Source organism: Cavia porcellus, unplaced genomic scaffold, assembly GCF_034190915.1.
Source record: "Cavia porcellus strain 051 isolate PalLab524CR breed Dunkin Hartley unplaced genomic scaffold, mCavPor4.1 scaffold_31, whole genome shotgun sequence".
Classification (NCBI taxonomy): domain Eukaryota; kingdom Metazoa; phylum Chordata; class Mammalia; order Rodentia; family Caviidae; genus Cavia; species Cavia porcellus.
In genome coordinates, this window is record NW_026947514.1 from 29,305,626 (window position 1) to 29,318,315 (window position 12,690).

Here is a 12,690-nt window from a genome sequence, read left to right on the forward strand (position 1 = left end):
CTGAACTTGGGCAGCTGGAACTGGGGTTGAATCCAGGTCTAATGCTGACATCTTTACTCTTTTGGCCTGTGCAGTATTTATGCTCATGGGTATAAACCATAAATGTTAGTGCTAGATAAGGGAGAGTAGAGTGCCTTAGAACACAGAACCTTCAAGTTCTCTAGCACAGCGGGCCTGGCTCGATCTGCTGGAGAGAAGAGATGGCAAGATTAGACAGTAGGCACGTAGTTACTGTGAAGCTCCCCAAGCATTGCCACCTACAATCCCATTCCCAGAGGCTGAGCCATTGGGCTGGGGTGGGGGTGGGGTGGTGAGTGTGGGAATCTGGTTCCTCCAAGAATCCACGCTCATATTGGCTGCTGCCTTATCTCAAGCAGTCCCCTTGGGGATGTACTGCTTATAAGAACACCCTTTTATAGATGTGGGGTGTCAGAGTCTGGCCTGCGTATTGAGATCACAACAAGCTCTTGATCTGCTAATGATAACAGGTTCATGGTTTTCATAGTAGAAATGGAATACGGTTTTTTTTTTTTTTTTTTTTTTTTGGCACAATATCACTGGGTGATACATCAAAAATGTCCATGTGAAACTTTCCTGCTGCACATGGGTACTAGAAGGAGCAGCACTGCAGAGGAATCCAGGAGGCTGTGTGTCCCCAGGCAAATCACTTAGCACCGCTGGCTCTTTCTTGCCTCATCCTTGTCTTGGGATCGTGGCCCAGATAGCTTTTAAGTGCTGCTGGAATTCAAAGTCCCCCACGGTAGGTGCTGTTACTGCTCTAAGTGCTTTGGATAGGGGTTAACTCATCACCACAGCCCTTCCAGCCCTATTCTTATTCCCATTTTGTGTCTGAAATAGCTAAAGCACAGGGCAGTGAAGTGACTTGACCATGGTCTCTAGCCAGGGAATGGCGCCATGCCTCACACAGCTGTAACCTCTATACTCCCTGTTTGCAGTTTAAATTCATGGTAGCAATGCAGGGGCCATAATGTTATGGTTGTGGTGGTTCCGACAGGAGGTAGAAAGGGGGATTTAGGATGGGGAGTAGGTTTTGAGGAAATCCTGGCTCAAGGGTGGATGATTGGGGACTGCAACCTGGGGGAATGAAAGCAGTAGCTGCCAAAGTTGCTGACGATGTTATTTCTCCTTTTCTTCTCTAGTCTGTGGCAAGCGCTACAAGAACCGGCCAGGACTAAGCTATCACTATGCTCACACCCACCTGGCCAGTGAGGAAGGGGATGAAGCCCAGGATCAGGAGACGCGATCCCCACCTAACCACAGAAACGAGAACCACAGACGTGAGTCCCTACTGCGGGGCGAGTGAAGAGAGGTGTGGGTAGGGTTGGGGGATATTGCCGTTTGCACCTCTGGCCTCTTCTGATGGCAGTGCCTGACTGACCTCAATGTCCTGTGGTGAGTTGGCTTCCTCAGCTCAGCCAGTTACCACTCAGGTGGCTTGGCTATGCTGCTGGTTTAGAGTGAGCTGGAAAGGGTTTACACACCCAGCATAGCTCTTGGAGGGAAGAAGGAAGGTAAGTGTTCAGCAGAGAGGGAATGTCCTTGCTGGGTTACAATCAAATACTAGACCTGCTGTGTCTCCCTTAGCTCTGGAATACCCATACACCTTTGCGAGACAGGCTGGCTGGCCATAGCCCTTGGGTATGTGTCAATGTCAGCTTGGTCTCTAAGAGATTTGAGATATTCTAATTTTGTAAATTGATACTATTTGTTGATCTACTATTGTGGCTTTGTTATAAGAGGGTCACAATTTTGGGTACAGGGCTCTCCTGCCTTAGAGATGTTTCCTGGAGCTCTGTTCTCTCTGCTTGAGCGCTCAAATGGCAAATGGGATCTAAGTGGATTTGCATTTGGGAAAATAATTATCTCTGAAGACTCAAAATGATTCTAAAGATTTATGTTTCCATTTTGGCTTTTTATGCTCTTCTTCAGCTTCATTATGAATTAGGGAATCAAAAGGGGGCTTACTACTTGACTTCCCTCTGTAAGATCCATGAAAGCCTCTGGATCTACAAACACCTGAAAATGGGATAGGAAAGTAGACTCTTTAGAACTAGTATTAAGATATGATCCATGCTGAGAAAGCTTGGTGAAGAAAATTTGTGGAGTTGTAATATGTATAAAGTTTAATGCAATTAGAAAGATTAGACTTTTAAAAATATCCAGAGCCTAGGATTTAAAGGTGATTTTTGTTTATTTTAGTCAGTTGAGTGCCTTCACCAAGCATTTGAGATACATCCATGGCCAAGCACTTTGGATTTGTGTCCAGCTTCCCTGAACTCACATATTACTTTCTCCTTGTAACACTGTCCTCTTTATTAGTTTAGAAGGGCTCCCATAACAAAAGAGCACTGGCTTGGAGGCTTGAACAGCAGGAATTTATTTTCTCCTAGTTCTTGAGGCCAGAAGTCTAAGATCAAAGGGTCAGCAGGTTTGGCTGCCTCTGAAGGCCCTTGCCTTGGCTTGCAGATGGCCCTGGCCTGGTTGCCTCTTTCCCTGATCTTCCCTCTCTGTTCACATCGCCCTGGGGTCTATTTTGGGTCCATAATTCCACCAGTCAGAGTGGATTAGGGCCTCTACTAATGGCCTCATTTTGTCTTCACCCCTGTAAAGATTGTGTCCAAATACAGTTACATTCTGAGGAACGAGGGAAAACCTTCAACACAGCAAAGGGGAAAGGGGGCACAGTTCAGCCGTGACCCCTTTAATCCTGCCTCACTTTCAGGGTTCTAGCCCTTTGTGTGACAGGCCCTCGTTTTCTTACCTTACTGTTATTATCTGGGCAGAATCCAGAAAGTAGGGCAGGAAGTACCTGATGGTTTTGTCCTCTCTCTTCCCTGGCAGCTGAGAAACTGCAACACTGAGGTCGCTGTCTTCCTCTCAGGAGGTTTCTTTGCTGCAGCCACCCTAGTCTTTCAGAAAGGACAGTACTCTGCCCGTGCTCAGCCAACTTGTACTTGCTTTTCCTTTCTGTGGTCTAAGTGACCAAGAGGTCACGAGGGATTGCTGCTTCCTACCAGGAAGAAGCTGAGAGAAATGGCCTTTGATTTCAGGCACTATGTAGAAAGTATTTATAGTGATTGTTACTCCCTCTAAAGTGTTTATTAGCCTAGTATTATTTCGCATCCTCCCAAAGACAGCTTATCCTCAAATATTTTCTCCATGTCACGCCATTTTGTTCCAGGGCCTGGCACCTTCCCCAGCCCATAGGCCAATGGTAGTGAGCTTGTGTCATGCGCACTGCAGCAGGCTGTTTGTATCATCAAAAGCTCTAAAATGTTCACCTTCTCTGCTAAAGGGGCTGGAGTGCCTCTTTTCTGTCTGTCTCATTCTTCCCAGTTTTCCTGTAGCCTCACTGTAGTGAGGGGTGTACATGCATGCATGTGCGTCTGTACACATGGTCTCACAGCGCAGAGGAGGGTGCACTGCAGGCAGGAAGTGGAAGGTGGCAGCCTCCTCCCCAGTACTTCCTCTGTCTCCTCCAAGTTGCCCGTCGAGTTCTGAGAGCAGCACTTTGGTGTGTTTTATTCTGTCGGCCAGGATCTCCTCCTGAGCTCATTGGTACATATCTTCAGCCTCCTGTGCCCTCCCTGTGAGGCCACACAGTCTTGCTTAGTAACAAACTGCGCTTGCCTTTCTTTTTCCTATGTGAAGACACCTTTCTGAGAAATGCTGCCTGATACTTGTCCCCAAGTCTCTGTGGGCTGTGGGTGAGCACATGTATTTTCACACCACTCTCCTCCCTTTCCTGTCTCATCTTGCTGGGTTCCTCACAAAGAATCATTTGACAGCCTCTGGCTTTTAAGCTTTAAAGACAGGAGATACCTGGACTGATCTGGAGCCTCTTCACATGACAAAGGTTCCAGAACCTTCATCCATTTTCCTTGACATTTTCTCTATGGTACCCCTTTTGGGAATTCTGTGATCAGTGCCAACTTTACTAATGGGGAAGGTGCCACAGAGAAAGATTCTTACTGTCTGGAGAAGCCATCCTGCCTCCGTCCCTAATTTCTTAGGACAAACCCCAAGGCAGCTACTCTCCTGGGCTTCGGTGTGCTGTAGTCACTGCAGATTTGCCGGCAGCTCCACATGTGTGCTCGGTTTCCTCCCACTGTCCCCTGGTGAGCCGTCCTCCCGCATTTGCTTGTGAACACCAATTAATACTCAGTTGTTAGCTGGTCCCAGTGTCTGGGGCTGGGAAGGGGTACTTTCCTTTGTGTCCCCAAATGCCATTGGGGCTGTGTGACAAATTGAATGTCATGGCTCAGCAGCATCCTCCCTAGCAAGCCTTTGGGTGTGGGGCCGAGAGGCTAATCTGTGGCTCCCCCAGGAGAAGCCCTAGATGCTGGCGAGGAGGAAATGCTGACTTTCACCTATTGGCAGAGCACAGGTGACCCAAGGTGCTCTCTGGGAATAACAGCCCCACAGACACGGGAGTCCACCAGGCCACAGGCAGCTGGTTCACATTGTCTGCAGCAGGCAAGACCTTTTGACTGTGGTCCTCCTGCCGTCCTTTGCTTTGTCCCCTCCAACTCTTCTGCAGAGCGCATTGCTCATCCCTGTGCCTGCTGCTGCTTTGGAAAGGGCAGGGGGCCTGCTACAGCCAGTACTGACCTTCCCTCCCCACTCCCGCCCGTTGTCTAAGCTGCTGGCTCAGCAGTTGACTGCCATTCCTGTTTTCGCAGCCCCCCACCCCCAGCAGATGCACTCTCACCTTTGTTTCTCTGATCTTGTCTCATTTTCTCCTGAGTGTCCACTTCCCCATCTCCGGTAGATGTGTCTTTTGCTCTCTGTGCTCTGGGCTCTCTGCCTCAGACCCGTGCCCTTGGGTGAGGGCACCTCCTTGCTTGGGCTGCTGCCCTTCCTTTTCCTGCTGAAATCTTACTTCTCTCTCCATTTCTCTTGCCATTTGCACTTACTTTCTACCGAAAAGCCCCCATGTGTATGTGTCTGTATCTGAGTACATATGTGCACACATACAGATACACATATATATGAATCAAAGGAGGGAAAGCTCGGGGATCAGGACCCTGAAAGGTGCCGCTCAGAAGCATTCTTTGGGACCCTTTAAGCACAACCTTTGTCAACAGGATTAGAATTCACATCTTGGTGACAGACTGACAATATCAGAATTCCTCTTGAATTTCCTTTTCATTTCTCTACACAGTTAGAATTTATTACAGGTGATGTTTTCAAGATACTTTTTGGAATTGGGGATGGACATTCACAAACTCTGGACTAGGGTGAAAAAGTTGTTACAATAAATTCGGTGCCATCCATCCCTGCATGCATCCATTCATTTGTTCATGGGCTTGGAAGCCATGCATTGAGTACTGACTGTTCCAAGACGGGAAAGTACAGACAGGAGGAAGACTCAGCTCTGTCCTTGAACAGCCCGCAGGCTCAAAGTGAGAGACAGAAGGGTGATGGCACTAGTGTCTGAACGGGACAGGGTTCTTTTCATAACGCATGGCAGTTGTGCTCTGAGTGTGACACCAACATTCCTTGGGGACTCACGGGAAGTTCAGATTCTCAGGCTGCACCAGATCTCCTGACCAGAAACTTCTTGTGGAGGCCAGTGCTGGGTGTTTTAAAATAGCCTCCAGGGCGATGTGGTGAACACCAAAGCTTTAGGGCCACTGCACTGGGCGGGGGGGCTTTGCAAAGATTTCACTGAGAACTTGACATTCAAATTAGTCTTTGGGGAGATTATAGGTTCCACAAAGGAGTTGTATTTACAGAGGTAGGGAATGTTAAGCAGCATGGTGTGTTCAGACAATTGGTTTTAGTTGTGTCTGACTGTAGTGTTAGACTTAGGGGATATAGAGGAAAAGATGCAAATATAAGCAGAGCCCACACTTAGAGGTATCTTTACCAGGTAGGAAATGGGAAGCCATGGTAGCAATTACTAGAAGGCAAGAATGAATGATTTATAATGAAATCCAGAGTCTTGCTAGTTTTTGTATGGCATATCTCCTTTCTTTAACAGCACAAGTAAACACAACATGCTCTCAATTACATAGTCAGAGTTCCAAGGACGAAAATGTTTTTCAATATGTGGTTTTGTAAAATTTATCTCCAGCTTATTTTTCATACCCATGGACTGAACTTGGGGTTGTCCTAAGTCTCTGTATCAGGAAATCTGTCAGCATGGGACAAAATTAGGCTTTCCGTTTCTTTTGTGGAAAATTATGGTTCAGCCCCAGTATACCTTTGGAGGGCATGTTGTGCTTTGTGGAACTGAAAGGGGAGAGCTGCATTGATTAAGTGTAATATCTGCTGATTAGATAATCTGTAAATTAGTCTGATAATGTGCAAATTATCTAAAAGCAGCATATGATGTCATTGCTACACTGATGGGGAAGATCTAACAGATGTTAGTCTTCTGATACCTCTTGTCCTATAACATATGGCTTGAGGGGCAGGTAGTACAAATAGCTTTAGGAGACAGAGTGAAAATTACCCTGAAACATGCTTAAAATTTTACACTACTCTGAAATGTGCCCCCAAAAAGCCATAGAAGTCCATTTAGCTGATCACTTAGCCAACCTTGACACTGGAATTCAGTCTTAGTTATGAAGGAAAAGGGGAAAAAGTCAGATCCAGGACTCTTTCTGAAGGAAATGAAGTATTTCTCACCTCCCCCCCAAAATTTGGAAGCTAGTAGCAGAAGTTCTTCAGATGAGTTATTACTTAACTAAATACTTTACAGATTACAAGGCAAAGAACTTGAGGGGTTGCTCTGGTCTTTGGAGGTTAAAGTATGTGGTACATAACTTTGCAGTTCCACAGGTCAAACATATTCTCGTCCCAGTGGCTGAGAGGATGGCTTAGGAACCGTTCAGTCCAGGGTATGGCATGTGACCCTGCTGCTCAGCCATGTCCTAGCTGTGGAAATGTAGGTCACTTATGTACACTTTTCTGCTTCTCAAACGAGCTGTCTGATTTATAAAAGAAAGATAATAGTCACCTTGACCTCCTGGAGTTGCCATTAATCTTAAATGGAATGATGAAGGGGGAGGTTGACATAGTGCCTGCAAATGGTGAGTGCTGATGTCCCATGTCTGTCTCATTTGGATGAAGAGAGCATGTCTGTGACCACAGATGGCTAATCTGAACCAAGGGCTCCATCTGAGGCAATGTGAGGGGACTTTTCTGTTACTGTGAAGCTAACTGCCTTGAGGACTCAGTGGCATCAGTTATAGTTATTAGAGCCTGACTTGGTCCCAGCAGTTCCTTTGCCAAATCTTAGCTTCAGGGCAGTGGTCCTTGGGTACTGTATGTGTATCCAGTTGTGGAGATAAGTGCAATAGGAGCTCCCAAAAGGCATCATGTGGTTATTACTTTAGGGGAATTTTGAGGGTTGTTGGGGAATAAGATATATGCATAAAACCAGCTGGAGAAAGCTGTGGAGTGGAATTTAGTCATGTGTGGCTCTTCTTGATTTACCAGGCTATTTCTCCAGGATTGGCTATCTACATGTCTCTTAGCTTTCTATGAGCCTCTTTGATTTCTGTCATAATTTTTGTATAATTAACTGCAGTGTTCCTATTGAGGAGTTCTGTTAGTGAGCTCCAATGGTAACAACAATAACTGCTAACATTTCTTGAGTGTGTTGTATACTGTGCTAAACCTGTCACACTTGTCCTACTCATTCCTCATGATAGTCCTAGAAAGAAGGGGCTGTGTCTCCTAGAGGGTGCAAAGGAACATAAAGACCAGATGATGAATTATGTGTTACTACTTTTTTTTTTCTTTTTTGGGTATCAGGGATCAAACTCACGACCACACACTTGCAAAGTAGGTGCTTATGATGCTAAGCTAAATTCCCGGCAATGTGCTACTTCTTGGGAAAGCTTACTTATTTAGGCCTTTGATTCTGTCTCACAACATGAGAAATAAAACTATTTTGCGTTAGGACGGAGAAGAAAAGAAACAATGGAAAACCTCTTAGGTGCCAGTCGCTTTTCATATCTCATCTCATGTGATATTCACGAACCAATGAGATCTGTGAAATTATTCTTACTTGACAGATGAGGAAACTGAGGCTCAAAGAAGTTTGAGTAATTTGCTCCAAGTCACACAGTGAGATGGGAAATAGAGACGGGAAGGGACTTAGGTTGCATACCATTCAGCTGTATCAGGATATGAAAATCCAAAGCGATAGATCGGATCCCAGGCCTAAGTTCTGTTCTTTTTCTTAGTCCTACTGATGTCCCTTAAACACCTATTGGCCATCTGCAAGGTATCCTCTTATAAGTAGCTTTTCAAAAGATATAAGTGCATTAACATGTTCGGTCTTAGCTTGAGCTTCTATGACAAGATTTCAGACTGGGTAGCTTAAACAACAATTTATTTCTTACAGTTCTGATCCTGGGAATCCAAGGACAGTGTGGCAGCAGGGTTGGTGTCTGCTGAGGACTCTGTTGTTGGTTTGCAGACAGCCATCTTCCTGCTGTGTCTCCACATGGCCTTTTCTAGATATGTGTGGATGGAAAGAGAACCAAGCACTCTTGTCTCATGAGGACGCTAATCCACTCTGGTGGCCCCACCCTCATGACCTTACCAAACCTATTTAACCCCCACAGACCCCATGCCAAAAAACATCACACTGGGCATTGGGACTTCAGCATCTGAATTATGGAGGGTAGGAACTTGCGTCAGTCCATAGTAGGTACATTTACCATTCAAAGCGATTTACTAACTTTTGATGTGCTTGATGGTTATAGGAGCTCTACCTCCCACATTACAAATTTCCATTGAAATTTTAATTGATAAATAAGTTTTATTATAGAAAAGAAACAAATATCACACTATCCAATAATTTGTGTATGTCTTATTGTCTTATTCTGGGTCTCACCTTCTTTCCTAGCTTTTCTCTTTTTGTGAACTTACTCCCCACTCCCTCCCCAAAATAATGACCAAAGTGAAAATTTTAGAGTTCATCCTTGGCTCTTTATTTTCCTTCACCACTCATGTCAGCTCCCCTTTCAAATTATCCTGCGTGTCTCTCCTGTCTCCATCTCTTGGCCACTTCTAGCTTCTGCCTGGGTCACTGCAACTTCTTTGTTGGTCTCCTCATTTTTATTTTTGCCTCATATACTGTGTTCTCTATGGAGAAGCTTACCTGTGTTTTTAAGGTATAAAGTAGATCATGCCAGACTGCTCACAATGCAGTTATTAAAGTTGAGAATAATCTATACTACAATGAGGCCCTGAGGGTTTTTTTTTATAGTATGGTCAGCAGCCTCAATGTCGACTGGGATTCAGGTGACTAGTTTGTCCCGGTTTGTCTAGATGTATTGGGGAAAGTTTGTCTAGCTGTAATTGGGGCACTCGGCCTCCTTACTGTGGGGCTTGTAAACTTGTGGAATCTTAGGCCCTACTCTAGATCTGTGAATTCCAGGCAAGTGCTTATGCTGCTGAGCTATATCGTCAGCCCCAGGATCTATGAATTCCAATCTGAACTTTAATGAGATCAAAATTTGGGGAGCCCTGACCTTGAAGGTCCTGCAGGATTGAGGCTCAGCAGGTCTCTTAGATTTAACTTCCACTGGGTGTGTGGTTGTGTAAGCTCACAGCAGGGCAGTGTCTAGACCAGCAAAAGGGCCACACTGCAAGGTTTCTGAGGTGAGACAGCTGCTTACTAACATTTGGCCTTAGGTTGGCTGCTTTGCCTTCCTTTGCCTCATGAATCACTTACATAAAATCAGAACATTAATGGCATCTATTTCGTGGGTTATGATGAAGATGAAATAAATTAATTCCCATAAAACACAGCATCAGCAGAAAATGTATGTGATACAGGGTTATGTGATTATCACATGTCCTGCTACAGCTGTGTGTTATAGTTTAGACCTTGAATGCTCCTCAATAGCCAACAAGTTGAAGGCTTTGTCCCCAGCCTGTAGTGCTACTGGGCAATGATGGAAATTTTAATAAGTGGGACCTAGTGGGAGGAAGCTGAGTCATTACTACTGTGCCTTTGAAGGGGACACTGGAATCTTGGTTCCTTCCTGTCTCATTCTTCTGGGTGCCATGAGGTGAATAGGTCTTCTCTACTGCACATTCCCACCGACATGCACTGAGCTGCCACATGCTCAGAGTAACAGGGCCAGTTGTTTGGGGACTGACACCTGTGCCACTGTGAGCCAAATTAACCTTTCCTCTTCCTGAGCCAATCATGTCAGGTATTTATTGCAACAACACAAAGCTGAGTGACTCAGAGTGGCTCTTGGACCGGAGGGCCACATCAGAATCAACTGGAGAGTGCATTGTAATGAAGACTACTGGATTTACCAGCAGAGCTTCAGTTCAGGAGGACTGAGGTGGGCCTTGGAATCTGCATTTTAACAGGTTCCCAGCTGAATCACTGCTTTACAGAATCTAGCTTTTGGACACTGATGTTCAATCAATTTCTCTTTTTTTTCTTTTGTATATATTGAGTCAGGCATGAGCCAGGTTGTACTATAAATCAAAGGGGTACAGTTGGTTCTCAAAATTGGCATATAATTTTTGTTGCTATGTCATTTTGTTATTATGTATTGATGGGGTAGTCTGTTGGCTACTTTTCTCTTGTTGCTGAGACAAAATACCTGATGCCCAAAGTGAAGCAAGGAAAGGCTTATTTATCTTACAGTTTTTGGAGATTTCAGTCCATACTTAGCTGGCTCCAAGGCAGGGTGGATTGGCTGAGAGGCAGACATTCGTGGCAGCCACAAGTGACAAGAGGGAAAGGGCAAAAGCATGCTTCCTTCCCTCTCTTATATTTTATGCCAATTCCCTGCCCTGGGTAGGTACAGCACTCAGACTGCCCATCCCAGCACTAGACAACAAACCAATCATAAACACTAGACTCCGTCGCCTCCATGACTGCATGAGGCTTTGAGGGGACACTTAAACAAACCACAACAGGTACCATTTGGTATTTAGATACATATGTACAATGTATAATGTTCACAATGGGTTAGGCATATTTGTGTCCTCAAACGTCTCCCATTCCTTTGTGAGAAGAACATTTGAGATCCTTTCTTTGACACTTTTTGAAATATAAAGTACATTTTGTTATCAGGCATGGAAGAACTTATTTCTCCTATCTGAGGGAACATGGTACCTATCGATCAATCTCTCCCTATTCCTTCTTTCCAGCTTCACTCCGTAGTCTCTGGTTACCACCATTTTACCCTCAACATTTTGTTTGAACCAGGAATTGAACTCATGACCTCATGCTTGCCAGGCAGGTGCTGTGTCGCTGAACTAGATCTCTGACCGTACCCTCGACTTCTTATGAATGAAGAGAGCTCTCATTCTTCCTCTCTCCCTCTCCCTCTCCCTCTTCTTCTCCCTTTCCCTCTCTGTCTTTTGTAAGAGGAATTGTACCCTGGGCCTTCATATCTCCAGCACTATTATTTTTTTTTAAATTAAAACAGGGCCTTATTAAATTTCCCAGGGGGCTTGAACTTGTCATCCTCCTGCTTTAACCTCCTAGAGTGCTAAGATTATAGATGTGTGCACCATGCCTGGCTGAATCACTTTTTCTTAATGCTTTGTCTCATGTAGGACAAACATCTTTGGCTCCAGCACCTATCTCTTGGCCTGCCTTTGGGTGGGCCCCTTGCCTGGGTCCTTGTCCCTCTACTGTGCTACTTCTAAATCTCCTGGTCTCTTGATTCTTTCCCAGTCCTCAAGCCTTTTGACCCTGAGATTGAAGGTCAGCCTTTTCATTTTCTTTATTCATTTTCAGTCTGCAGGGCATAGACAATGTGGTTTAATTTGTGAGCTGAGTTCAGAGGTGTAGTAGTAAGGAGAGATGGAGAGAGACAGGGTCAGGGAAAACAGTAGAGGGTTTGCTGAATTCTAACCATTTCCACAGTAACACCTCAATGACTTGAGTAGATGCACCTTAGCCAGCTCTGACACTCTAAGATGTCCTGAAATTCTTTAAGGGGAATGATACTTCTTTGTGAAGGGCCATGATGATACAGTTACTCTCAAATTCATATTTTCAGGGGCTGGGGATTTAGCTCAGTGGCATAAGCACCTGCCTTGAAAGCAGGCAGTCATGAGTTCGATCCCTGGTACTGATAAAAATGAAAAAGACAAAAAAAAATTTCATATTTTCTTGTTCAACCAACAGACCAGGTGGCAAGCTATTGTGCGGGGACACAATCCGGGTCTCATTAAATGCTCTCTAACCAACACAGAGAGAATGCACAAATTTTACTTGATCATTTCCTCATTTTTCCAAATACTGATCACAGCCCAGGGGATGCTGCTAAGTCTGGAGCACAAAGGACAATTCTGTAATATCCATAACCTCAGAACTGGTGCCTTGGTGTATAAATGTCTGGAAAGCCATTGCAGTCCTTTGTCCCACTGAAAACTACAATTCAAATCAAAATATGGGCTGACTATCCCTTACCCAAAATGCTTGGATTTGAAGTATTTTGAATATTACCCCCAAATTTTAAAATATTCAGATATATATGTTGAGTTATCTGAGGGAATGGGACTCAAGTATAAACACAAAATTTGTTTTGTGTGCATGTTATATACCAAGCCTAAAGGTAATTTTATGTTTCAGTATATGCTGCTTGCAAGCTGTCACGTGAGGCCAGGTGTGGAATTTTCTATTTGAGGCATTATGAGTTATGTCAATGCTCAAAAAGTTTT

General features: G+C 44.7%; 1 protein-coding gene across 7 annotated transcripts in view; it reads left to right on the forward strand.

Moving 5' to 3' along the window:
* Window positions 1–12,690, forward strand: part of Dpf3 (double PHD fingers 3) — a 287,741-nt gene that overhangs the window by 198,974 nt on the left and 76,077 nt on the right. For all 7 annotated transcript variants that reach the window (XR_010044920.1, XR_010044919.1, XM_063241223.1 and 4 more), the window contains exon 7: window positions 1,161–1,298. Coding sequence is in view for 5 of the 7 variants with exons in the window: in XM_063241223.1 (XP_063097293.1) it covers window positions 1,161–1,298 (138 nt within the window). In the remaining 2 variants the exon portion in view is untranslated. The remainder of the gene's footprint in view (window positions 1–1,160; window positions 1,299–12,690) is intronic.